Source organism: Rhincodon typus, chromosome 3 (assembly GCF_021869965.1).
Source record: "Rhincodon typus isolate 14 chromosome 3, sRhiTyp1.1, whole genome shotgun sequence".
NCBI classification, from domain to species: Eukaryota; Metazoa; Chordata; class Chondrichthyes; order Orectolobiformes; family Rhincodontidae; genus Rhincodon; species Rhincodon typus.
Genome location: NC_063334.1, coordinates 22,309,824 through 22,333,809, shown reverse-complemented (window position 1 = coordinate 22,333,809; position 23,986 = coordinate 22,309,824). Strand labels below are relative to the sequence as shown.

The 23,986-nt window shown below is 41.5% G+C and overlaps 1 protein-coding gene across 3 annotated transcripts in view; it reads left to right on the top strand.

Moving 5' to 3' along the window:
* LOC109918040 (endophilin-A1-like) overlaps nucleotides 1-23,986 on the top strand; it is a 127,104-nt gene that overhangs the window by 86,160 nt on the left and 16,958 nt on the right. For all 3 annotated transcript variants that reach the window (XM_048595350.1, XM_048595351.1, XM_048595353.1), the window contains 3 exons: nucleotides 1,615-1,683; nucleotides 12,435-12,507; nucleotides 14,711-14,854. In XM_048595350.1, coding sequence (XP_048451307.1) covers nucleotides 1,615-1,683; nucleotides 12,435-12,507; nucleotides 14,711-14,854 — 286 coding nt within the window. The remainder of the gene's footprint in view (nucleotides 1-1,614; nucleotides 1,684-12,434; nucleotides 12,508-14,710; nucleotides 14,855-23,986) is intronic.

The following is a 23,986-nucleotide window of genomic DNA, read 5'->3' as shown; positions in this document are numbered from 1 at the left end:
CAGCCTCTCGAGCCTTCTCTGCCATTTAATGTGATCAAGATGGATGTCATCTCAGCCTCAAATCCACCGACCTGGCCAGTTCCCATCAACCTTCAACCTGCTATTAATTAAAAATCTATCTCCTCCTTATGTTTGTCCACTCTGGGGTAGTAAATTCTACAGATTCACAACTTTTTAAGAGAAGTAATTCATCCTCTTCTCTGTTTTAAGTCTGCCACCTGTTAGCCTAAAACTATGATTTCTCATTCTGGATTGCCCCACAAGCAGAAAAATCCACTCTTTGTCAACTTTGTGAGTCCCCTGTAGCATTTTATGTGCCTCAATTAGGCCTTCTCTTGTTCTTGTAAAGTGTAGCAAATATAGCCCTAAACTGTTTAATACCTCCTGATAAAACAAGCCATTCATCTCTGGTATTAATCTACTGAACTTTATCAAAATTGCTTCCAATGCAATTACATCCTTCCTCGAGTAAGGGGACCAAAACTGGATGCATTACTCCAGACATGATCTCACCAATGCTTTGTACAGTTGCAACAACACTTCCCGACTTTTATACTACATTCCTTTAGCAATGAATGCCAAAATTTCATTTGCCTTCCTTTTTACCTGCTGTGCGTGCATACCAGTTTTCTGTGATTCACGCACAAGGACACCCAGATCCCTCTGCACTGAAGCATTTTGAAGTTTCTTTCCAGCAACGGAGCCAACTGGCTTTCTAAGTTGATTCTGAAATATAAATATTATGTAAGCATGTCCTTGCTACTCAAACAATGACTGCGTGCTGACGTTAGCACAGATATAGGCTTTTGAAATGTCTTATTTTATATAGCAAAACATTTGTGCCCATAGTGTTTTGAATTTTGTACTGTCTCAAAGGCAATTGATTAATTAGTTTGAATTACAGTTACTTTTGCTACCTGGGCAAACTTGAATGTCAGTTGCACATTGTGAGATCCCATAATGATGTACATGACTATTTAATCTGTTTTGGTAGTTGGTGAAATGTTTGGCTAGGAAACCAGAAGAATGGCTTGGGTAGCTTCAAATTCTGGCATATGATCTTTACTGTCAATTTTGATCATGCAAACAGAATCTAAGTTAATGTTGTGCCTGAAAGGTGGTGCAGAATACTCAGTATTGCATTCAATGCCAGTTTCATGGTGTGTTCAAGTGCTGGATCAGAGGTGAAGAAACATCGCGCCCATAACCTTCTCAGAGGCAAGATTATTACTAATTAATTAAACTGAGAAGATACTGGTTTGAACAGCAGCCTGGAAATACCTAGTCACAACTCAATGAATGCAGTTCCTTCAATTCGCTCTCTCAGCAAGCAATAACGCCATCAATCAAGGTGGGGCTAATTGGAGATTAGCCTGTTCCCCATTTAATTTCCTTTTGATTCGGACTTAATAGGTGAAGAGGGGAGAGCAGTTTAAAGTTCAATGATCCAGTTTGCTGGTCCAGTATATCATCACAACAATTTTATCTCTTTGTAATTCGTTAATTTCTAAAGCTTAGACCCAACCATGTTAACCAGTTTATGATAGGATCTTCAAGATCTTTTCATGAGTGTATTGCTGCCATCTTACCTTCAGATACGTTATGTTTTCACAGCGTGTCAGTGAGAAGGTTGGTGGTGCAGAAGGGACCAAACTCGATGATGACTTCAAAGAAATGGAAAAAGTAAGTGATGCATCTATTCTTCTGAACGAATTTGCCTTTTCATATCCCTGGCTATGTCTTTCAATTACAGCATAAAAGGACGAATTGGACAGTGTCCTATGTGAAATTTCTGTATACTATTGTTGGCCATGTGCTAACATTATGTTGGAAAGGGTTCAGGATATCACCCATAACTAACTAGCTAAAGACCACAGAAACAAAATATGCAAAACCTTCTGGGGTATCCATTAGATTTGAAATAAATACAACATTCATCATTAATTATGGAGGATTTTCATTGCAATTAAGGAGATGAATTTCTTTGGAGTTTCTCCCTTTCCTCTGTCGTGACTTTAACAGGATCCTGGTTTATCTGTGTCAACGCTTTTTCCATCAAAATTATAACAGAAAGCTGAAGAGGTGGTAAAGAAACTCACACCTGATATTTTCTACAAACAACAAGGTACTTATAGGAAGCAGTGATATGTTGCAATGTAAATCAGGACATATCATGAAATTAAAATCAAATTTTCCATCACATTTCAAAGGTTGTATCTTTAAACAGAAGTGCACTGATCATGATACAAAAGACATTCACTGAACTATAGCTGCAGCTAATTTTATCATTATATTTTTGAAATATTAAAGTGAGTGATTGGCTGAATTGGGATTAAAATGTGGCAAGTAGTCAGAACTCCTGTGAATTTAATTGGCTTGCATTTTGGATTTTTTCTGTGTTTCTTATCTTTGGATATGTTGTCTTAGATGAGATGGCCAAGAGAGATGGCCAATAAATCAAGGAGAAAATAAAGGGAAAGGTTAGGTATGAGTTGTAAAATATGAAGGAGGGGGAAAGGGTTAGCAGAGGTCAGGAATTACATTGTTTCGTGACCCGAAGAGAGAATCAGTTGGAATGGAATGGAGGAATGTGTAACAATATATGGCGCCAATGTAAAAACAAGGAAGAAGTATAATTACAGTCAAGTTTCTTTAATATACTTTACAAGGAAAATGTAGCTTTTTCTAAAGTGAATTCACTGTAGTTACTAATGGAATCAGGCAGTCTTGGATCATAGTCAGAATGTTCTACTGATTCTGGCATGTCACTTATATATCCTCTAAATAGTATGCTAGTTTTCTTCGATCACATCTCAGTAGAACATTAGAATTGAGGGTAAGAATTTGAACTGTTCAATTAATTTTGTAACGTTGCATCAATATGCGATTTAAATGCTAAGTCAGTGGAGGCCAGTTCAATTTGGATGATTTAATGGAATGTTGTTATTGACTGTATTTCATTTGGTTATTGAATGAGTGAGTTTTAGGATGCAAGTGAAGTTATAAAATAGAGGAGATTAGGAGACCTTCTTTCTGATTCTGCTTATCTCCTCATTCCTGACTGTAGCTGTGTTTTGTATTCTACATTTGGCCTGAGGGCTTTTGCTGGTTTTGCAATGTTGTTCTATCACCAGCAATCCGCTACAGTCTACACATCACTGAATCAATCCACATGAGGCACAACATCAGATTCTCTGTGAGTTTCACCCTTCATGTGCATGGCTTGCTTTACTTCTGAATTTCTAAGCCAGTGCAGAGTGGTAAGAAAGAAAAAAACATTGAAAATGAAAATATGAATGGTAAGTGGTGATAGTATTTGACTAAAGAATTAGAAAAAACAGCATTTTCTAGAGCATGGAAGAAAACAAAATATGATTCAGCTGTTGCTCTGAAAGAGAACTTTCGGAGTTCCGAGTTTTTGGAGTGGTTCCGACTGAGGGTTTGTGATCTAAAAGAATGGAGTTACAGCAATAGAATAGATGGTGGTGGAGTCGTTAATATAAAGTGAAAGAGCAGGTCAAATACTTGGAAGCTCTGAACTAAAGAGATGTGATTAATCAAAGGGGATGTTTTAGATTGCATTAAGGTTTGTTGTGCCCAAGGTTTATAAAGATATAAATCGCTTTACAACGCTGAACATTCTTGGTGTAATTACTCATTAACATTAATGTCTCTCCACTTGTTCACACATTTACTGTTCATGCGTCTGTTCTGAGGCTGAAAAAGTGACATTTTTCCTTGCTAATTAGACTCCTGTTTATTGATAACAAAGTGAAGGTCTGTGCTAAACAAACTATAGGTAAGTAAAACTGTTTCTTTTTTCAATATATTTCGATATGAAATATGTAAAGCTTGGTAAATTATTGATTGGACCAATCATTCGTACTATTTCTAAACATTATCATCGAGCTTGTGTTTGTTGTTATGTGCTATGCAGACCCACAATGCCCAGGTTTTTGGGCTGGATCATACATAGAGACATATTCCTCACATCCCTGACAGAAATGCTGTAGCTCCCACCGACTCAAAAGCTGGCTACCAATCACAAGCGACCTTAACTGATTCAGTGTGTCGTGTAAAGTGTTGTATTCAAAATTGGATTGTTGATGGGTTAATTCGACTTGTTTAATATGATGATTGTATATCATCACAGTAAGTGGTGCAACTTCACATGACTTTGGCTCTACACAGTCTCGTAAAAGATGTAAAACAGAGTAGTAAGATGTGTTCTAATAAAGCTCCAATTTCATATACCTCTACAGACTTATTAAGCATTTTGTATTAATCTTACAACGCCAGTAGTGTTGTAAAGTGGTACTCCTGCTTCCATCTGGAGGAAACCCCAGCCAAGAAATGTGCTGGCCAATCAGATTGGCTGAAGAAGAATAATGATTTCAGGTCTTCGACGTAAGATGCAGTATTTTGGATAAGCCTGCCCAGCAGACTCTAGAGAGTTAACTGAGGATGTTCTGGCAGCAGGATAACAGAGTCTGGAAGCACAAAGGTTAATGAGGGAAGGAGGTTCTGATCTCTTAATTTGGATCTAAAACACGTGACAAAACAAAAGTCAAGACACCATTCTTTATGCATAGAGTTTATTAGCTGCTCAGTCTTATAGCTCCTTGCAATCCCTGTACCCACATGGCCCCCCTTTCTATCTAACCAGAAAATTAGTTATCAGTGAACCCCAATCACTGCTTAACTGCTTGTTACATTAATATTATCTTGGGGCCAAGCCTCAGAGGGTTGTTAATCTGTGGAATTCCTTGCCCAGTGAAGTCGTTGACGCTACTTCAGTAAACGCTTTTTAAAAAAAAGGTAGATATTTTTTGAACAATAAAGGAATTAAGGGATACGGTGAGAACGCGGGTAAGTGGATCTGAGTCCACGAAAGGATCAGCCATGATCTTATTGAATGGCGGAGCAGGCTCGAAGGGCCAGACGGCCTACTCCTGCTCCTAGTTCTTATGTTCTTATGTTCTTATGATATAGCAGGGCCCCTAGAGACGATGTACCCCCCTGTTTCTGACAGCATTAAAGTGAAAGCTGCTAGGCTACCTGCTTTGCCTGTGCCTTTATTTTACTGCATATTAAATAGTGGCAAAGGCAAAATGAGCCCCTTTGTTGGTCACTAATTATTCCTGGCACCTTGCCCAAACAGTGTAATGTGGGAGAGAGGTCAGATTTGGATAGGAAGGTGGATGGGGGACCACACGTTTTATTTTATACTTCAATTCATGTTTTATACTTCAATTACACTAGCTGGAGACTTTAAAATCCAGCTCGATATGTAAATTCATGCAGCAATGTGAAGGAATAAAACACAGTCGAACATAATCCAGTGCTAACCATTAGAGTTATACATCACTGAGTACTAAATTTGTCAAAAATTTCTAATTATTTTGTAAATCAGCTGAAATTTCTGCCAGTATTATACAGTATTATATTCTAACATATAAATTGACTTGGCTTTCTACACAAAGGAATTTAAAACATAATTTATTACAACATTTCTGAAAGACAGATCCAAAACCTTGAAGATGGACAGAAACTCCAAATTGATAGAGTCTACAATACAGTGAAAAGACTCAAATTAACTCTGACGTTATTCTTGTATTGTTATATGTGGTGTGAATTAATTTTTTTTCCATGTTTGAGTAATTTATTTGAGGGCAGAATGCATTAGCTTGTAGCCTGGTTTCTGGACAACTGTTATTATGCCCCTGTTATTCATAAATGAAATATGATGAATTGGTATTCTGGCTGTTGAGGTCATTAAAACGCTAAAACTAGAGCTATGCCTGGATGAAAGAAAGAGTGTATGTCACTGATATTTGGGTTTTGTCATGTTCTGAGGTCTGACATTTCAGGTGTATGTATTACCAAATCCAAATCTTAAGATTCAATCTCTCGAGTTAACTCAAAGTCCTGTAGATCAGCAAAGAACACATGACAGGAGATTCTTATCTGCAATAAACTGGAGAGATTAACTGATTTATCAACAACAATAAAGAAACATATTCAAACCAAACTATTGACAGCTGTTATATCTACCCAGAAATCAGCCAATGTAAGGTAAGCCAAGCTTCAACTTGCCTCCTAACTGGTCCGTTTGGCATAGTTGCACACAGAAGAATTTTGTTGAGCCACTGGGGCAGCTGGATTGTAGAACAGATTACATCTCAGTCTGAATGTAATGTAAATTATTTTGTCATGACCACATCAGGTTTGTCTGTAGAAGTGGTCAATGAACTACAAATTTGTATAGCTCTTTTACCCCCTTTTTCAATTCATTAAATATTCCAATTTAAAAATAACCAGTAGCAAAGCATTTGTCTTAAGCCAAGATAAATGCAAGTTTATTGTCCAACATGGAAGTTACTTAGTAAAATGTGATATAATTATTCACTAAAATACAGATGTAAAGCTGAGAGGCACAGTCAAAATACACTTGCAGGATCGGTCTATTTTCATGGCAGGCGTGTTACTTGCTTGAAGATTCTTTTTCCAAAAGGTTGAAAATGTGAATTTAGCAGTTACGAAGGCTTGTGTAGTTGAATGGTTGGAGGTTGCTTGTGCTGGTGGGCATGGTAAGTAGAGTAGGGTTTGGGTTAGGAAGGTTCTTGTTCGTCACTTGTAGTTTTCCTGCATTCAGAATTTCCTGGGGAGTTCTGACAAAATGCCTGTAAAACAAACATAAGAATTGGAGTAGAAGTAGGCCGTTCAGCCCTTCAAACCAGCTCTGCCATTCAACAGGATCATGGCCGATCTGTTTGTATTCTGATTCCACGTTCCCATTTACCTTCAATATCCATTGGTTCCCATGCCTAAGTAGGATCTATCCACCTCTGCCTTAAAAATATTTAATGAACTCGCTTCCACTGCCTTCTGAGAGTGAGAGTTCCAAAGTCACAGAAACCTTTGAAGAAGAAATTTCCTTTCATCTCTGTCCTAAAAAGGCAAGTCATAATTTTAAAACAGTGTCCCTTTGTTTTGGACGTACCCATAAGAGGAAATACGTGTTCCTCATTCCCTTTGTCAAGACAATGCAGAATCTTATAAACTTCAGTCAAATCACTTGTAACTCTTTTAATTTCCAGTGAAAATAAGCCCAGTTTGTCCAATCTTTCCTCATGAAGCAATCTGCTCATTCCAGGCGTCAGTCTGGTAAAAACTGAAAGAACTGCAGATGCTGTAAATCAGGAACAAAAACAGAAGTTGCTGGCAAAACTCAGCAGGTCTGGCAGCATCTGTGAAGAAAAAGATCAGAGTTAACGTTTTGGGTCCGGTGACCCTTCCTCAGAACTGAAGACAGCTAGAAAAACGTCAGTTTATATGCAGAAAAGAGGGAGGAGGAGGGGATGGAGAGTAAATGATAGGTGGGGATAGAGCCCAAAGAGAGAGAAGAGCAGTTGGATAGATAAAGGAGGTGATAATGATCTGCTCCTATGATGCTGCTTGGCCTGCTGTGTTCATCCAGCCCTGCACCTTGTTGTCTCGGATTCTCCAGCATCTGCAGTTCCTACTATCTCTGATAATGATCTGGATAGGAGGGTGAATAGCTGTTAATAGGGACTGTGAGTGACTAATGATAGGTAGTGTGCAATAGCAGGCAATGGGATAACAAGGCCTGGTGGGTGGGGTAGGGGGCTAGGACATGGGAGAGTTTAGGTGCTAAAAATATTGAACTCAATATTGAGTCTGGAGGGCTGCAGGGTCCCCAAGTGGAAAATGAGGTGTTGGTCTTCCAGCTTGCTCCGAGCTTTGCTGGAACACTGCAGTAAGCCTGAGACAGAGATGTTGGCCAGGGAACAGGGTGGTGTGTTGTGGTGGCAGGCAACTGGAAGCTCAGGGTCTTTTTTGTGAGCAGAACGTGGATGTTCTGCAAAACGGTCACCCAGTCCACGCTTCGTTTCCCCAATGTAGAGGAGACCACATTGTGAGAAGTGAATGCAGTAGACTAGATTCTGGGAAGTGCAGGGGAAGTGTTGCTTCACTAGAAGGTATGTTTGGGCCCTTGGATACTGGGGAGGGAGGAGGTAAATGGGCAGGTGTTATATCTTTGGCGATTGCAGGAGAAAGTGCCATGGGGCTGTGAGGGTGTGTTGGGAGTGAAAGAAGAGTGGAGGAGGTGGTCCTGGAGGGAACAGTCCCTGCGGAAGGCAGACAAGGGAGGGGAGGGGAATATATGTCTGGTGGTGGCATCTCGCTGGAGGTGGTGGAAATGGCACCTGATGATCTTCTGGATGTGGATGTGGGACAAGAGGAACCCTATCGAAGTTGCAGGAGGGAAGAGAGGGGTGAGGGTGGAAGTATGGGAAATGGGTTGGACCTGGTTGAGGGCCCTGTCACAGCGGAGCTGGGGAATCCTCAGTTGAGGAAGAAGGTGGATATTTCGGAGGCTCCCTTGTCAAAGTTGGCCATATCTGAACATATGTGACGGAGACGGAGGAACTGAGAGAATGGGATGGAGTCTTTACAGGAAGCAGGGTGTGAGGATAGTCAGATAGTGAGGATAGTCCAGGTAGCTGTGGGAGTTGGTTGGTTTATAGTACATATTAATGGCCAGTCTATCCCCAGAAATGGAAACAGAGATATCGAAGAAGGGAAGGGAGGAGTCAGAGATAGATCAGGTGAAAGTGAGGGCAGGTGGAAATTGGAAGTGAAATCAATGAACTTTTCCAATTCCGGATGAGAGAGGGAAGCAGTACTGATGATATCATTAATATATTGGAGAAAGCATTGTGGTGAGGGCTGGAATAGAATTAGAACAAGGAATGTTCCACGTAGCCCATGAAGAGACAGGCATAACTGGGGCCCATGCGGGTACCTGAAGAAAATGAGAGGAGTTAAAAGTGGAGCTGTTGAGGGTGAGGATGAGCTTGGCCAAGCAGAAAAGGGTGCTGGTAGGTGGGGACAGTTCAGGTCTTTGCTCCAGGAAGAAGCAGAGAGCCCTAAGATCATCCTGGTGGGGATTGGACGTGTAAAGGGATTGCACGCCTGTGGTAAAGAGGAGGCAGCTGGAGCCTGCAAACTGCAAGTTTTGAAACTGGCGTAAAGCGTCAGAGGAAGCATGGATGTACGCGGGCTGGGACTGGACTAGTGGGGAGAAGACTCAGTCAAGGTAGGAAGAGATGAGTTCTGTGGGGCAGGAGCAGGCTGAAACAATAGGTCTGTGCGGATATTTCTGTTTGTGGATTTTTGGAAGGAGGTAGAAGCAAGCTAGTAAATCAATCTAGTAAACCTTCTCTAAACTACTTCCAATGCATTTGTGACCTTCCAGAAAGAAGGAGCCCAGAATTGCCCACAGTATTTGACACGTGATCACACCAATGCCCCATGAAGCATTACCCTCTTTTTTTAATGTTTAATTCTTATAATAAAGAATAGCATTGCATTTGCCTTTTTAATCACTTGTGTTACCTGCGTACTAACTTATTGTAGTCCATGCACTACAATGCCTAGATCCCTATATACCACAGAATTCTGTACACATTCTTGATTTAAATTGTTTTTTAAAAAGATTTTTCCTGCCAGAGTGAACAACTTCATATTTTCCCGCATTATATGACATCTGTTAGATTTTGCCCACTCACTTAACCTACCTATATTGGTCTGCAACTTTGCCATCTACACAACATACTTTCGTACCCATTTTTGTGTCATCTGCAAATTTAGCCACTGTGCTCTACATTTCCCTTATCTGCTACAAATTGTAGCATTTGATGGCCCAGCACAGATCCTTTTCAGAGCTTGCTACTCACATCTTGCCAATTTGAGAAAAGATCCATTTATGCTTACTCCCTGTTTTATGCCAGTCAACCAATCATCTATCCATGCTAATATGTTCTTCCTATACAAAATAAAAACCGAAAGAATTGTGGATGCTGGAAATCAGAAACAAAACAGAAATTGCTGAAAAACTCAGGAGGCCTGGCAGCATCTGTGGAGAAAAATCAGAATTAACATTTTGGGTCCATTGACCCTTCCACAGAAGCTTTTCCAGCAATTTTTGTTTTGTTCCCTTTATACCAGGTGTTCCTACTTTGTGCAGTCACCTTTTATGTGGCACCTAATCAAAAGCTGTCTAGAAATCCAAGTAAAGACATCAACCAGCTCCCCTCAATCTGCATCACAGGTTCCTCCTTCAATATCTCTTTGATAATCACCACCAAAGCAAAATGGCTCTTCTGTTAACTTTGATGCATCATTGTTCCACAAGGCAAAATCGATTGTGCTGGAATTTCCTGTGGTGTCCTTCCAATCTCCTGTTTTCTCAAAAGGTTTGAATTCTCACACCTTCACAGGAACCCATTGTTTTCTTCAAAAGTTAATCAAATTCTAACTGTTCCCTTTGTGATTAATCCTGAGGTAACATATCAGCCTTTCTGCTTTTTGTGACTGTAGTTAATAAACAATTTTTTCTGGCCCTGATTGTCATTCCTGCTTCAACTCTGCAGAAGGGAGAGATTGTGTGCACGTGTGCATATGTGAGTGCGAGTGTGAGTGTGAACAACCAGTTCCAAAGGCTCCCTTTAAGCTGCACGCTTGTGCAGCTGCTGCAAGGCCCCCATATATACTTCCAGAGTTTGCTGCTGTGCATGGGCGTTGGAGGCAGAAAGAAAATTGGAGAGAACATGACCTGAGCCCATATCCACACGAGTAGCCCAGCTCTCCAAAGGGGGACTGTGGCTACCCAAAACAAATGCACTGAGATCAGACCTGTTTTTACCAGATTTATCTTCACACTCCCTGTTTCAAATGCCAGGTACTCCAAAATGGCACACTATCACCCACAGCATGGGTTCAGTTACTACACTGGCTGAGGTTACCATGAAGGATTCACCTTCTCTACCTTTCTGCTCGCCTGAGGCATGGTGACCCTCAGGTTAAGCACCATCAGTTGTCTCTCATTCTGTCCAGGCTACAGACTGCACCCAGTTCCAACCCAGTAAAAATGTAGAATCCTGGGCTATGGAGCTGGGCATTTTGCCATTCTCACCACAACAGAGTGGATCTTCATTGTAGCAAAAATCTGTGCCTCTGTGCCCTTTTTAAAAGGTCAGATTAACCTTCTTTACAAAATGTGTGATAGTGTAATCATGCAATTGTGACCATTTACATTACATTTTAACCTCCTGTTCACCAATGGTAAAAAAAATCAGAAACCGCTCACTTGTAATGACAGCCTTCGCCACTCTAATACAGAATTATCACAGTTGGAAGTTTGAGATAGCTTCTGATGAAAAGGCTAGAAAACAGTCTTATTTATCTTGAAAGTTGTCTCTTATATTTTGCAATAAAATGGATCATATTTTCAAAGTACTGTTATTTTCCATAGAACACACCATACAATCTAATACTTTCAATGGGGAAGCTGTGTTCAGAAGGAGTATTAGTTAAAAATAAGGCAACATCTGGCTTCAGTTCCTTAACACATAAGCTCCCACAGTCCAAAGATGTGCAGGCTAGGTGGCTTATCTATGGCAAATGCGGGATTACGGGGATAGAGTTGGGGGTGGGGTGGGGTGCGGGGATGTTCTTCAGAGTGTCAGTGCAGTCTTGATGGGCCTTTATCTGCACTGTAGTGATTCTATGATTCAATGATTTCCAAATACATGGTTCCCTTTTGATAGTATGACCTTATAGTTTTGCAAGGTGTATAATTCACCTGTGTAATACTGAAAAGCCAAGACTCATATTTCTGCATTTGAGATTTGATGGGTATAGTTTCACTGCATTCCAAGTCATGTATGCTCATTAGATCTGATGGAATTATTTTATGTGGTGTTCCTGTAAATATGACATTCTCTAAAGAATCCAAAAACAGCCAGTGTTTGTAATTAATTGCTACCCTTTGACCTCTGCTGGGAACAGCATATGTGAAGACATCGAGAAAGGCAGAAAGGACTGAGTCAAAATCCATGATCAAAGAGCATGATTAGAGTCTATGCTCATGGTAAGTAAGAGAAAGACTAGAGATTATTCAACAGACGCAAAACTGCATCCCATATTGAATCTGTCACTTTGGGAGAGGAGGCAAGGAAGATGAAAGCAAAACAAAATGCTACCAGACATGTAATGCTCAGCAAAGATAGGTGCAGGAAATCAAAATTTGTTCTTTACACATAATGTTTCTGTTTCATTTATTGCTGACTTAGAGCGTCATCCCTCTGTAGAATTTCTCCGAAGTTACAACTTTGTGTCCCTCAACCAGTGTAACTTGACTGGAGCATAACATCTGACTGCTTGAATAGCTTCTTGTTGTAATAGCTAAAATTGTCAGATTAACATAAAACATTGAACCTGTCTATCTCACCACACAGGCTGTCTTGTTCTTGTTGCCGTATTGTAGATTCTACACATACTGAGAGTGCAGTGAGTTATTATACAGCCTCAGAGTTTATTTGCATTTGATTTCTTCCTATTTTCAGAAGGTGGATGTTACTAGTCGAGCAGTGATGGAAATAATGACCAAAACAACAGAATATCTACAGCCCAATCCAGGTAAACGATCACTAAAGGTCTTCGCTATGCAGACATTACAGGGCAGTCCCACTGTATTAGTCTGGCTTAACTACATGGAAAATAAATCCACAGATGTTCAAGCTGTTTTCTGATGGCTTTTTTTTCCCTGTATCCTGCTTCATAAAATGTCTTCAAATATATTACTGAACAACTTTAAATGACAGTGACAATAAATATTAAAATCATCTTAATTTTAGTGCTGTTTTATTGTGACTTGCTAATTCAAATAGCAAAACTGAACTGTTCACTCTGATGTGACTGCACATTTTGATCTGCTTAGTGCAGATTGTATAGACCGCAGAGTGGAACAGATAATCAAGACAGAACCCACTGAATGATGCTGATCCCTGGAATAATAAAGCATTTAACATGTAAACCTCTCCAACCAACTTGTGCATCCCATGGATACTGCCTGATCTGTAATCCTGACGTAAAATTATTTTTAATTGTGTTTTATATTGATCTCTATCTTCTTGCGTGAACTGAGAAATAACAGCAGAATGCAGTGTTGGTGATAGATGTGCTAAATTAGATAAAGCCTTGGCTAACATCAAGACCAGTGTATTTCTATTTGTGAGCTAAATATGAAGATGGAGGTTGAAGCATAAACAAGCGAGTCAATGTGGTTGCGTTATCCAGTCAATTATAACCAATTAGTGTTTGAGGCCCGGTGTTTTTATATGTGTATACCTGTTAGAAGTGAGAGCGAAAGACAGGGAGGGAGGTATGTCAGCAAGGAATAATTTAGGCGAGGAAAAATGAGCATGATACATGCTGAGTAAGCAGATCTGAGTGCTGATGGGTCTTAGCTGAACCTCCTTAGCAAGAGACACAGGGAAAATTGTGCTGCAAGGTTCAGAAAAGGTTTTCTTCTCATGAAATTGTGTTGGGGGGTGAAGAAGAATATACTTGAGGAGAATTCCCATTCAGGGCTCACTGATCAACTGCATTACCTTGAACGGCAAAACTACAGGACCCCATGGAAATGACACTGTGCCTACTTACACTCTTCCATGGGATTTTCTGCTGCTCTGCTGCCAACGTTAAACTTTGTAAAAATGCACCTCACTACATATGTGCTTGTAGTTCCTGTGATCAATATTGGTGAGAAGTCTAACAGAGGCCATTTGTATTAATTAGAACACAGAGAGATATTGTATATTTAAGACAAGACGATACCATGATGTAACAAGTATACAAAAATTCTGCCTTTCTTTACTTACAGTCAGTACTCAGGCTGTTACTGAGCAGCTCATCTGTTAGCAAGCAGACAACTAGTCACTCAGTAGTCTGACAGGTAACTACATAATATAACAGTAACCTAAGCAAACATCTCTGGAGAGAGAAAAACACAGGGTTAGCACTTCAAATCAAATGTGACTCCCAGGAACTGCATCTGTGGAGAGGGAAGCAGATTAACATCTTAATTCAGGGAACAGTTCCAAATGAGATCTATATTTGAATTGGAATGAATCTGTTTCTCACTCCACAGATGTGTGTGACCCATTAGGTATTTCCCAAGCATTCTGTTTTTAATTGCTTTTGGTTAGTGAACTTATCCTGTTGCTCCCATAAGATGGCACTCCAGTTTTTAAAACCAATCGAACACCATGTTCCTCCTCATTGAAGTGTAAAATATTGAGCCAGTTTACCTAACAAAAGATGGTCAAGCAGAAATGTAATAGCTGTATAATATACTTAATTATTTTGCTCGATGTCCTGCCACGTAGGCCCTTAAGTAGACGAGACAATTTTTAAAAATGCGACTTAAAGAGGCTTGAGACTTTGTAAATAATCTTTAAATAATGCAGTATTTAAATTGTAGTCTGGGACTTTATAACAGAATATGTTAACCCCACTGCCACCAGATGAAATGAGACCCAAAATAATAACACCTACTTTTTCTGGCAATCATCAATTGGAAACTCAATACCAGCAACTCTAGAAAAACATGTACTGTCAATATTTTAAAGGAGGAGGCTGCCCTGAAGCTGTACCTCTCGATGTGATGTGACAGCAGGTGAGGTGATCTTCTCTATTTTCTATTTCCATGCTGTACTTCAATGTGTAGGTATGAGGAAGTGCTTGTTATTTCACTTTGTGTGCCTGTAATAAAATGTCAGAATTTTGGAAAGTGAAATGATTCGTGTCCATTATATACCTCTAATATTCTTATATCTAGCTTCCAGAGCAAAACTGACAATGATCAACACAATGTCAAAGATTCGAGGGCAGGAGAAAGGACCGGGTTACCCCCAGGCTGAGGGGCTCCTAGGGGAGAGTATGATCAAGTTTGGAAAAGAACTCGGTGATGAATCCAATTTTGGTGAGCACCACACACACACGCACACACGCACACACACACACACACACACACACACACACACACATGCGCAGAGGAAAGCACCTCAGGAAATGGTGACCACAGAGCTGTGGAATAACACTTTCAGAAATATTGATTAAAATCATTCAAGTTTGGCTGGAGCTACAGAAGGCACACCAGATATACATTTTGAAATTCCTCTATGCTATATTACTGCGTGAGGCTGTTCATTATAATGGTCTTCATAAAACCAGCAAAGAAACCTTTGAAAATGTATTTAGGTTTTGCATATTGTGTTAAGTATTGACAATGTACCATACGACTTAGAACTTGAAAGTTATCTTCTGCATCCAAAATCTTTCCAATTTTCTTTCCATCCTTTGGAATGAACAACAGGCTAGGAAAATATGGGAATAGCTGAGTGATCAAAGTTTGAAAACTGCTTCTGAATAAAGTGTGTGGAATTTAACCCTTTAGTCACAGCTCATTATTTATATGTCAATTGCAGATAGAAAAAAAAGCTCTCTGGAAAGCTTTAACTTTTTTGCAAGGGCTAGATTGCAACTATGACAAACCCATGTCTTGAACTGTAAAATGCATGCCCCTTATGGAAATGGAATGAGAGGGGGAAGAAATCAGAAATTTAAAATTTTCAGTTTGGAAAAAAAAAGTCATTTCTATTTGGAGTAACTTTAGAGGAGAGTTTCACTTGGTCAGTTTTGATGTTTAAACATCCTTTGTAAAGATGTGACAGTCTATGTGATGTAAACATTCATTGTTCTGGAGTAGAGAATCAACAGCACATCATGGGTTTGAGGTGACAGAAGGTGAGTAATGTATCCAGCCAGGGATGGGTGCTTTAGGCAGATAACGCTGTTACAATTAGAGAGAAGTGTCAATGAGACCTAGGAAGAGAATTGATATTCATCCAGCTGCCAAAGCATCATTGCAAAACCTTTCATTAACCCTCCCAATATATTGTCTTTAAAGGCGGCAGGTTGTTAATATGTTAGGCTGGTGATCTGCAGACAGGTCCCATATTGTGGAATGTGGTATGTTCCCCAATGAGAATGCTATCTTAGCCTAGAGGCAGTGGTGCAAAATCAATGTGATCACATAGTCTTCAAGGTTGCAAGTTGCTTCCATTATTGCAAATGCTGTCTGAGAGATTAATATAGAATTATAAACTCCCTACAGTGTGGAAGCAAGCCATTCGGCCCATCACATCCACATTGACCTTCCGAAGATCATCCCATTCAGACCCATTTCCTTACCCTACCCCTGTAACCCCGCGTTTCCCATGTCTATTCCACCAAACCTACATATCCCTAGACACTAGGGACCAATTTAGCATAGCTAATCCACCTAAACTGCACATCTTTGGACTGCGGGAGGAAACCAGAGCACCTAGAGGAAACTCATGCAGACACAGGAGAATGTGCAAACTCCACACAGACAGTCGTCCAAGGCTGGAATCAAATCCAAGTCCCTGGCGCTGTGAGGCAGCAGTGCTATCCACTGAGCCACCATGCCTAATATGGCTAAGCGTGTCAACAAATTGGTTGTGTGAACCTCCAAGGTACTTCAACTCCAAGCTGAAGATGATCTGACCATCTCTAGAGGCATTGAGGTCATTGACCAGGTCCAAACATTGCTAATGATGCAGTAAGTGATTGGTGTAGGGAGTGAACGTTCTACCATAGAGGCACACACCTCACTCTTCACACACCTCACTCTTCACACAACTCACTCTTCACACACCTCACTCTTCACACACCTCACTCTTCACACAACTCACTCTTCACACACCTCACTCTTCACACAACTCACTATTCACACAACTCACTCTTCACACAACTCACTATTCATCAGCATAGATGCACATTAATGCTTCATGCTCTCCAGTAAAATATTATGTTTGGTTTCTGACAATGGACGTGATACATTAGCAGTTCCTTCACTGTACTGTAAGAATAGTTTCAGTTGCATTTCCTGACACCTGTGTGACATTATTTCTTCTTAGGATGTGGGTGTCACTAGCATAGGCCAGCATTTGTTATCCACCCCTAATTGCCCTTGAATTGGGTGACTGCCTTGGTTATTTCAGAGACCAGCTGCCAGATTTCTTTCCCTAAAGGACATTAATGAATCAGATGGGTTATTAACAACAATGCATGACAGTTGCAAGGTCACGATAACTGGGATTAGGTTCAGTTCCAGGTTCATTATTTGAATTTAAATGCCTTATTGGGATTTGTTTCAATGCCCCTGGAGCATTAGTCTAAGCCTCAGGATTGCCAGATCATTGGCATTCCACTATCACACCATTTTAGATTATTTAGGTGGGTTTATAGGGGAATGGGTCTGGGTGGGATGCTCTGAGGGTCGGTGTGGACTTGTTGGGCCGAAGGGCCTGTTTCCGCACTGTAGGGATTCTATGATTCTTCCCCCTCCACGTATGGATTGAAATGTATGGAGACTGGCTGAGATGCTGTCTTTGCCTTTGACTCATTGATGGCTGTTTGCTGCGCAATTATCTATTCCTATTGTGTATCTTTCTGTAGTAACTTCTGATGAGGGAATGCAATCATTCGTGCTTAGGTACAAACTTGTGATGAAATTTGGTTATCCTGTGGAAAGATGACTGATCATAGGGGTCATATTTCAGAAAGAAGGGGTGGCGCATTTAAAACAAAGATGAAGACTTTTTTCTCTCTCTCCCAGAGGGTTCTGGTCTTTGAAATTCCCTTCCTCAAAAGGCAGAGAGTGAATTAAGAATATTTAAATACTTTAAAGCCATAGGTAGATAGATTTTTAATTAGCAAGGAGATAAAAACTTATTGGGGATAAGCAGGAATGTAAAGTTGAGCTAAAATCAAGTCAGCCCTGATATTATTGAATGGCACAGTAGGCTCGAAGTGCCGAGTGGTCTTGTTTATGTGTTTGTATGTTACACAGGGTCAGAAGCACATGAATGGCTTTGCTGTTAGCATGTATAGATTTTACTGCAGCTGCTGTCACTCTTAAAAAGTCAATCTTAGATGCCACAAATATGCATTTGTCTTTGTTGAGTGTCAAATTGTGTTTTCACATCGAGTGAGCACGATTGATAACTGTTGGCTGTGTTCTGCTTTGAACCTTCATGGACAAGGGTATCATCGAGCTGGTTGAACATTCAATCAACATCTGACAAGGCTGAAGAAACAATCTTCTGGGATGCACTATGTGCTCAACTTAGTCCATAGGGCTGAAAGACACCTTATTTAGTTACAATAGCTGTTAAGGTATCAGCTATGTTTGGCTAGTGCCATCTGTAGATAGACTGTTCACACATTGGGATTCATGTTGAGTGTGGGGTCATTAAGTTATGCCAATACTTCATGGATCATAGGAAGTGGGTACTTGTCTGGAATGATGGATTTTGTTGACTGCCTTAAGATTGATACATAATCGATGTTCACTAATTTTGCATCATGCTGTGACTAGGTTCGATATCTGTGGGGATGCATTGATTTGCTCAGTGATACCATCTGTTCCTAATTTTAGCTCCTGTCACACTTCAACCATAGAATGCAAAAGGCAACCATTTGAAATTTTGTTGAAGTGGCAAAATCAATACAGTTATGTGAAAAGCATGAAAGTATCGCTTAATCTCCTTTAATAGGGAATGATACTCTTCTGTATAGTTGTTGCCAATGATCATGTTAATATGTGCTCTGGTGGGGTCTTCAAGTTTGAAGCCGTGTTGAGCAAATGGATTGTACCCCTCATGAGGCTACAAAGAATTTGAACTGATCCGTATTGACAAGATCATTGGTCAAGACCAGAATGTTCAAGTCATCTTCAGACTGAAAAGGGACTTCACAGCAATTCACAATTGTTACACAATTTGTGCACCGACATTGATGAGGATCAACAGGAAGTGCCTATGATCTCTGCTGTGGAATCCTTAAAATAAGCTGTAGGGAAGAGAATGAGGGGTAGAGGATTTTTTTTTGTTTTCTTGTTGTTTTCAAATAGTGGATTAATCAATAGACATATATCCTGGGCCGATTTTTATTCTCGTGGGTGACGTTTATCGACATGTGGGTCGCTGGCTGGCCAGCATTTATTGTCCATTCCTAATTTCCTTTGAAAAAGTGGTAGTCAGCTGCCTTCTTGAACTGCTGCAGTTCGCGTGCTGTAGATAGACCCACACTGCAGTTAGGGAGGGAGCTCCAGGACATTAATCCAGCAACACTGAAGAGCGGCAATATATTTCCAACTCTGGATGGTGAGTGGCTTGGAGGGGAGCTAGCAGATGGTGGTGTTCACATGTATCTGCTGCCTCTGTCCTTCTAGATGCAAGTGGTTTGGTTTGGAAATTGCTGTTGAAGGCTCTTTAGCAAATTTCATCAGCATATCTTGTAGATTTTACACACTGCTGCTGCTGAGTGTCGGTGGTGAATAGTTTCGATGCTTATGATGTCAATCGAGCTAGCTGTTTTGTCCTGGATGCTGTCAGGTGTCTTGAGTGTTTTGGAGCTGCACTTGTCCAGGAAAGTGGGTAGTATTCCACCACACTCCTGACTTGTGTCTTGTAGTGGATGGACAGGGTTTGGGGAGTCAGGAGTGAGTCACTCGCTGTCGTATTCCTAGCCTCTGACCTGCTCTTGTAACCATTGTATTTATATGGCAAGACCAGTTGTGTTTCTGGTCAATGGTAACCCCAGGATGTTGATAGAGGGGGATTCAGTGATGGTAATAACATTATTGAATGTGAAGGGCGGTGGTTATATTGTCTCTTATTGCAGATGGTCATTGTTTGGCATTTATGTGACTTGTATGTTACTTGCCACTTGTCAGTCCAAGCCCAGATATTGTCCAGTTCTTGTTGCATTTTAATATGGACTGCTTCAGTATTTGTGGAGTTACGAATGGTGCTGAACATTGTGCAATCATCGGAGAACATTCTCACTCTGACTTTATGATGGAGGGAAGGTCATTGATGAAGCAGCTGAAGATAGTTGGGTCTAGGACAGTCCTATTCTGAGAGATTCCTGCAGAGATGTCCTGGACCTGAGATGACTTACCCCATCAACCACAACCATCTTCCTGTGTGCTAGGTATTACTCCAACCAGCAGAGAGAATTCCACCCCCCTCCCATTGATTCTCATTTTGCTATGGCGTCTTTATGCCACATTCACCTCTGGAATTCAGCTGTTTTGTCCATATTTGAACCAAGGCTGCTAAGTGGCCCTCGCGGAACCAAAACTGGGCATCAGTAAGGAGGCTATTGTTATGCAAGTGCTGCTTAACAACACTATTGATGACACCTTCCATCACTTTACTGATGGGGGAGAGTAGAATGATGGCCTGTAATTGGATTTGTCCTGTTTTTTGTGCATAGGACATAAGTGGGCAATTTTCCACATTGTCAGGTAGGTGCCAGTGTATTTGTCGTACTGGAACAACTTGGCTTGGGAAGTGGCAACTTCTGGAGCACAAGTCTTCAGTATTATTGCTGGAATGTCGTCAGAGCCCATTGTCTTTGCAGTATCCAGTCCCTCTAACCATTTCTTGATATCACGTGGGGTGAATCAAATTGGCTGAAGATAGGACCACTGAAGACCAAGATAGATCACCCATTTGATATGTCAGGCTGAAGATTGCTCCGAATACTTTGGCATTATCTTTTGCACTGGTGCTGGACTCGTCCATCCTTGGGGATGGGGATATTTGTGGAGCTGTCCCCTCCAATGAGTTGCTTAATTGTCCACCACCTTTCATGACTGAATGTGGTAGGACTGTAGAGCTTGGTTCTGATCTGTTGGTCATGAGATCACTTTGCTCCGCCTATCTCCTTATGCTGTTTGGCGTACAAGTAGATCAGACAGCATCAGAGGAGCAGGAAAGTCAATGTTTTGGGCCAAAATCCTTCGTCAGGACTGGGGAGGGGGTCGGGAGCCCAGATATAAATAGAGGGAGAGATGTGGGGCTGGGGAAAGATACGAGAGATGGTGATAGGTGGATGCAGGTAAGGGATTATAGTGATTGGTCAGTGGGAAGAGCAGAGTGGATAGGTAAGTAGAAAGATGGACAGATTAGGTCAGGTCAGGAAGTGGAACATGGGATAAGGCTGGGGTTGGAGGAATTTTGTAGCTGGTAAAGTCAACACTGAGGCCATTGGGCTGCAAGTTCCCAAGGTGAAATATCAGGTGTTGTTCCTCCAGTTTGCGGTTGGCTTCACTCTGACAGTGGAGGAGGCCAAGGATGGACATGACACCAGGGGAGTGGGAGAAGGAATTAAAATCGATGGCAACTGGAAGGTAGGGTTGGTTGGTTCACACAAAGCGCAGATGCTCTGCAAACCAGTCCCCGACTCTCCATTTGGTCTCTCCGATATAGACAAGACCACATCAGGAGCAATATATGTAATCAATCAACTTGGTTGAGGTGCAGGTGAATCTCTGCTGGATCTGGAAGGATCGTTGGGGCTTTAGATGGAGGTGAGAGGGGAGATGTGGGGACAGATGTTACACCTCTTGCGGTTGCAGGGAAAGGCACCAGATGTGGTTGGTGGGGGGTGTAGAGCTGAGGAGGCAGTCGCAAAGTGAACAGTCCCTGCGGAAAGTGGACAGGGTTGGGGAAGGAAATATCTTTCTGGTGGTGGAGACTGATTGTAGATGGCGGAAATGTCGGAGGTTGATGTGTTGGATTCGGAGGTTGGTGGGGTAGTACGTGAGGACTAAGAGGACTCTATTCTTATTGACGTTGGGGGGAGGGGTTGGAGGGCAGAAGTGTGGGAAGTAGGGACGATGCAGTTGAGGGCATCCTGAATTACAGAGGAGGGGAAACTACAGTCTCTAATGTAGGAGGATATCTGGGATGTCCTGATTTATTGCATCAGTTGCTCCCGATGTGGTCTCCTAGCACCATCCGCAACTCCTCCAGTGTCACAATGACACCACCCGCAAACTGGAGGAGCAACACCTCATATTTTGCCTCAGGAGCCTACAGCCCAATGGCCTAAACATGGAATTCACCAGTTTCAAAATCTTCCCACCCACGGCCTCATCCCATGTCCAACCCTCCCTCTCATCCCCATCTCCTTAACCTGACACAACCTGTCCATCTTCTGTCCCACCTATCCACCCCTCCCACCTCACTGACCAATCCCTACCGCTCCCTACCTGCACTCACCTATCGCCATCCCACCTACCTTCCCCAGCCCCAAGCCTCCTCTCTCTATTTATTTCCCAGCTCCCCCCTCCCAGGGTCCCGACCCGAAAAGTCAACTTTCCTGCTCCTCTGATGCTGCCTGGCCTACTGTGTTCCTCCAGCTCCACACTGTGTTGTCTTTGACTCCAGCATCTGCAGTTATTGCTATCGCTGCAACATTGAGTGCTTATGTTTCAATGAGACCATCTCAATGAAAACAAAGTAAAACAATCTATGATCTATTGAACCAAATTTCAGTTTGGATCTAACTTGTCCACTAACAACATCAACAGGGATCATAACAAAAATGAACAAGCAGTAAACATTGTTTCTTTGTCACTTGACTTTCCTCAATACTCAGTTTCCTGCTGCAACCATTACAAGGCAAGTATCATGAAGGAAGCAGAGAACGGAAACAACCAAGTCCTGTTAGAAATTGCTAACGGTTAATTCATTACTTTGCTGTTCAACCATGAAATTGCAAAGCCTTTGAATAACATTTTGCTCTGGATGAATCATGTGGACATATTTACATGAGTAAAACAGAAACGTTATAATTAACAGTCACAACATTAAATGCAATGTGCTTTACATGCAGATAAAACACTGATTACATTAATTTACAAAGCAGTTATATTTTGAGCTGAAATGTTGAGTTATGCTGCTGGTAATCTGCATCCTGTGTGATAAGAACGCTGTGCTCTAATAATTGAAATGAAATTTTTTTGCTAATTTGGTAAGATAATTAAATAATCATATGGGATAGTGTCAATAGATGTGAAGCTGGAAAAGCACAGCAGGTCAGACAGCATCTGAGGAGCAGGAAAGTCAACATTTCGGGCCAAAACATTTTGTCAGGACTGGGGACGGTGGGGGTGAGCCCAGAAGTAAATAGACAGAGGGGATTGTGGCTGGGGGGGAAGGGTAGGTGGGATGGTGGCAGGTGGATGCAGGTAAGAGGTTATTGTGATTGGTCAGTGGGAAGGGTGGAGCAGATAGGTGAGTGGGAAGATGGATAGGTGAGATCAGGTCAAGGAGGATGGGGAGGGCTGGACATGGGATAAGGCTGGGGTTGGAGGAATTTTGTAGCTGGTAAAGTCAATACTGAGGCCATTGGGCTGCAAGTTCCCAAGGTGAAATATCAGGTGTTGTTCCTCCAGTTTGCGGTTGGCCTCTGGAGGAGGCCAAGGATGGACATGTTGCCAAGGGAGTGTGAGGGGAAATTAAAACGGATGGCAACCGGAAGATCGGGTTGGTTGGTGCGTGCAGAGCAGAGATCCTCTGCAAACTGGTCCCCGAGTCTGCATTCGGTCTCCCCAATATAGAGGAGACCACATCGGGAGTAATGGATGTAATAAATCAGGTTGGATGAAGTGCAGGTGAATCTCTGCCAGATTGGGAAGGATTGTTGGGGCCTTGGACGGAGGTAAGAGGGGAGGTGTGGGGGCAGGTCTTCACCACTTGTGGTTGCAGGGAAAGGTACTGGGTGTGGTGGAGAAGTTGGTGGGGTGTGTAGAGCTGAAGAGGGAGTTGCGGAATGAATGGTCCCTGCGTAAAGCAAACATAGGTGGGAAGGAAATATCTTTTTGGTCGTGGAGTCTGATTGTAGGTATTGGAAATGTCAAAGGATTATGCGTTGGATTTGGAGGTTGGTGGAGTGGTAAGTGAGGACTAAGAGGACTCTATCTTTATTGTTGTTGGGTTTATGAGTAATTGTTTAGATAATTTCCAATTGCCTCTATTCAGTTATTCTGCATTAAAATGATACTGAATGTATTTTTTTTTATGCTGTACAATTTCCAAGGCCTCAAATTCTTCTGATAAAGCCTTTGACATTTGGGGTTGCCTTTTACATTCCTGCAGATCTCCCTGGGCAATGTGCTGTTTTCTGACCAAGAAGGAGTTAACAGATGAGCTGCTACCTGACTCCAGTA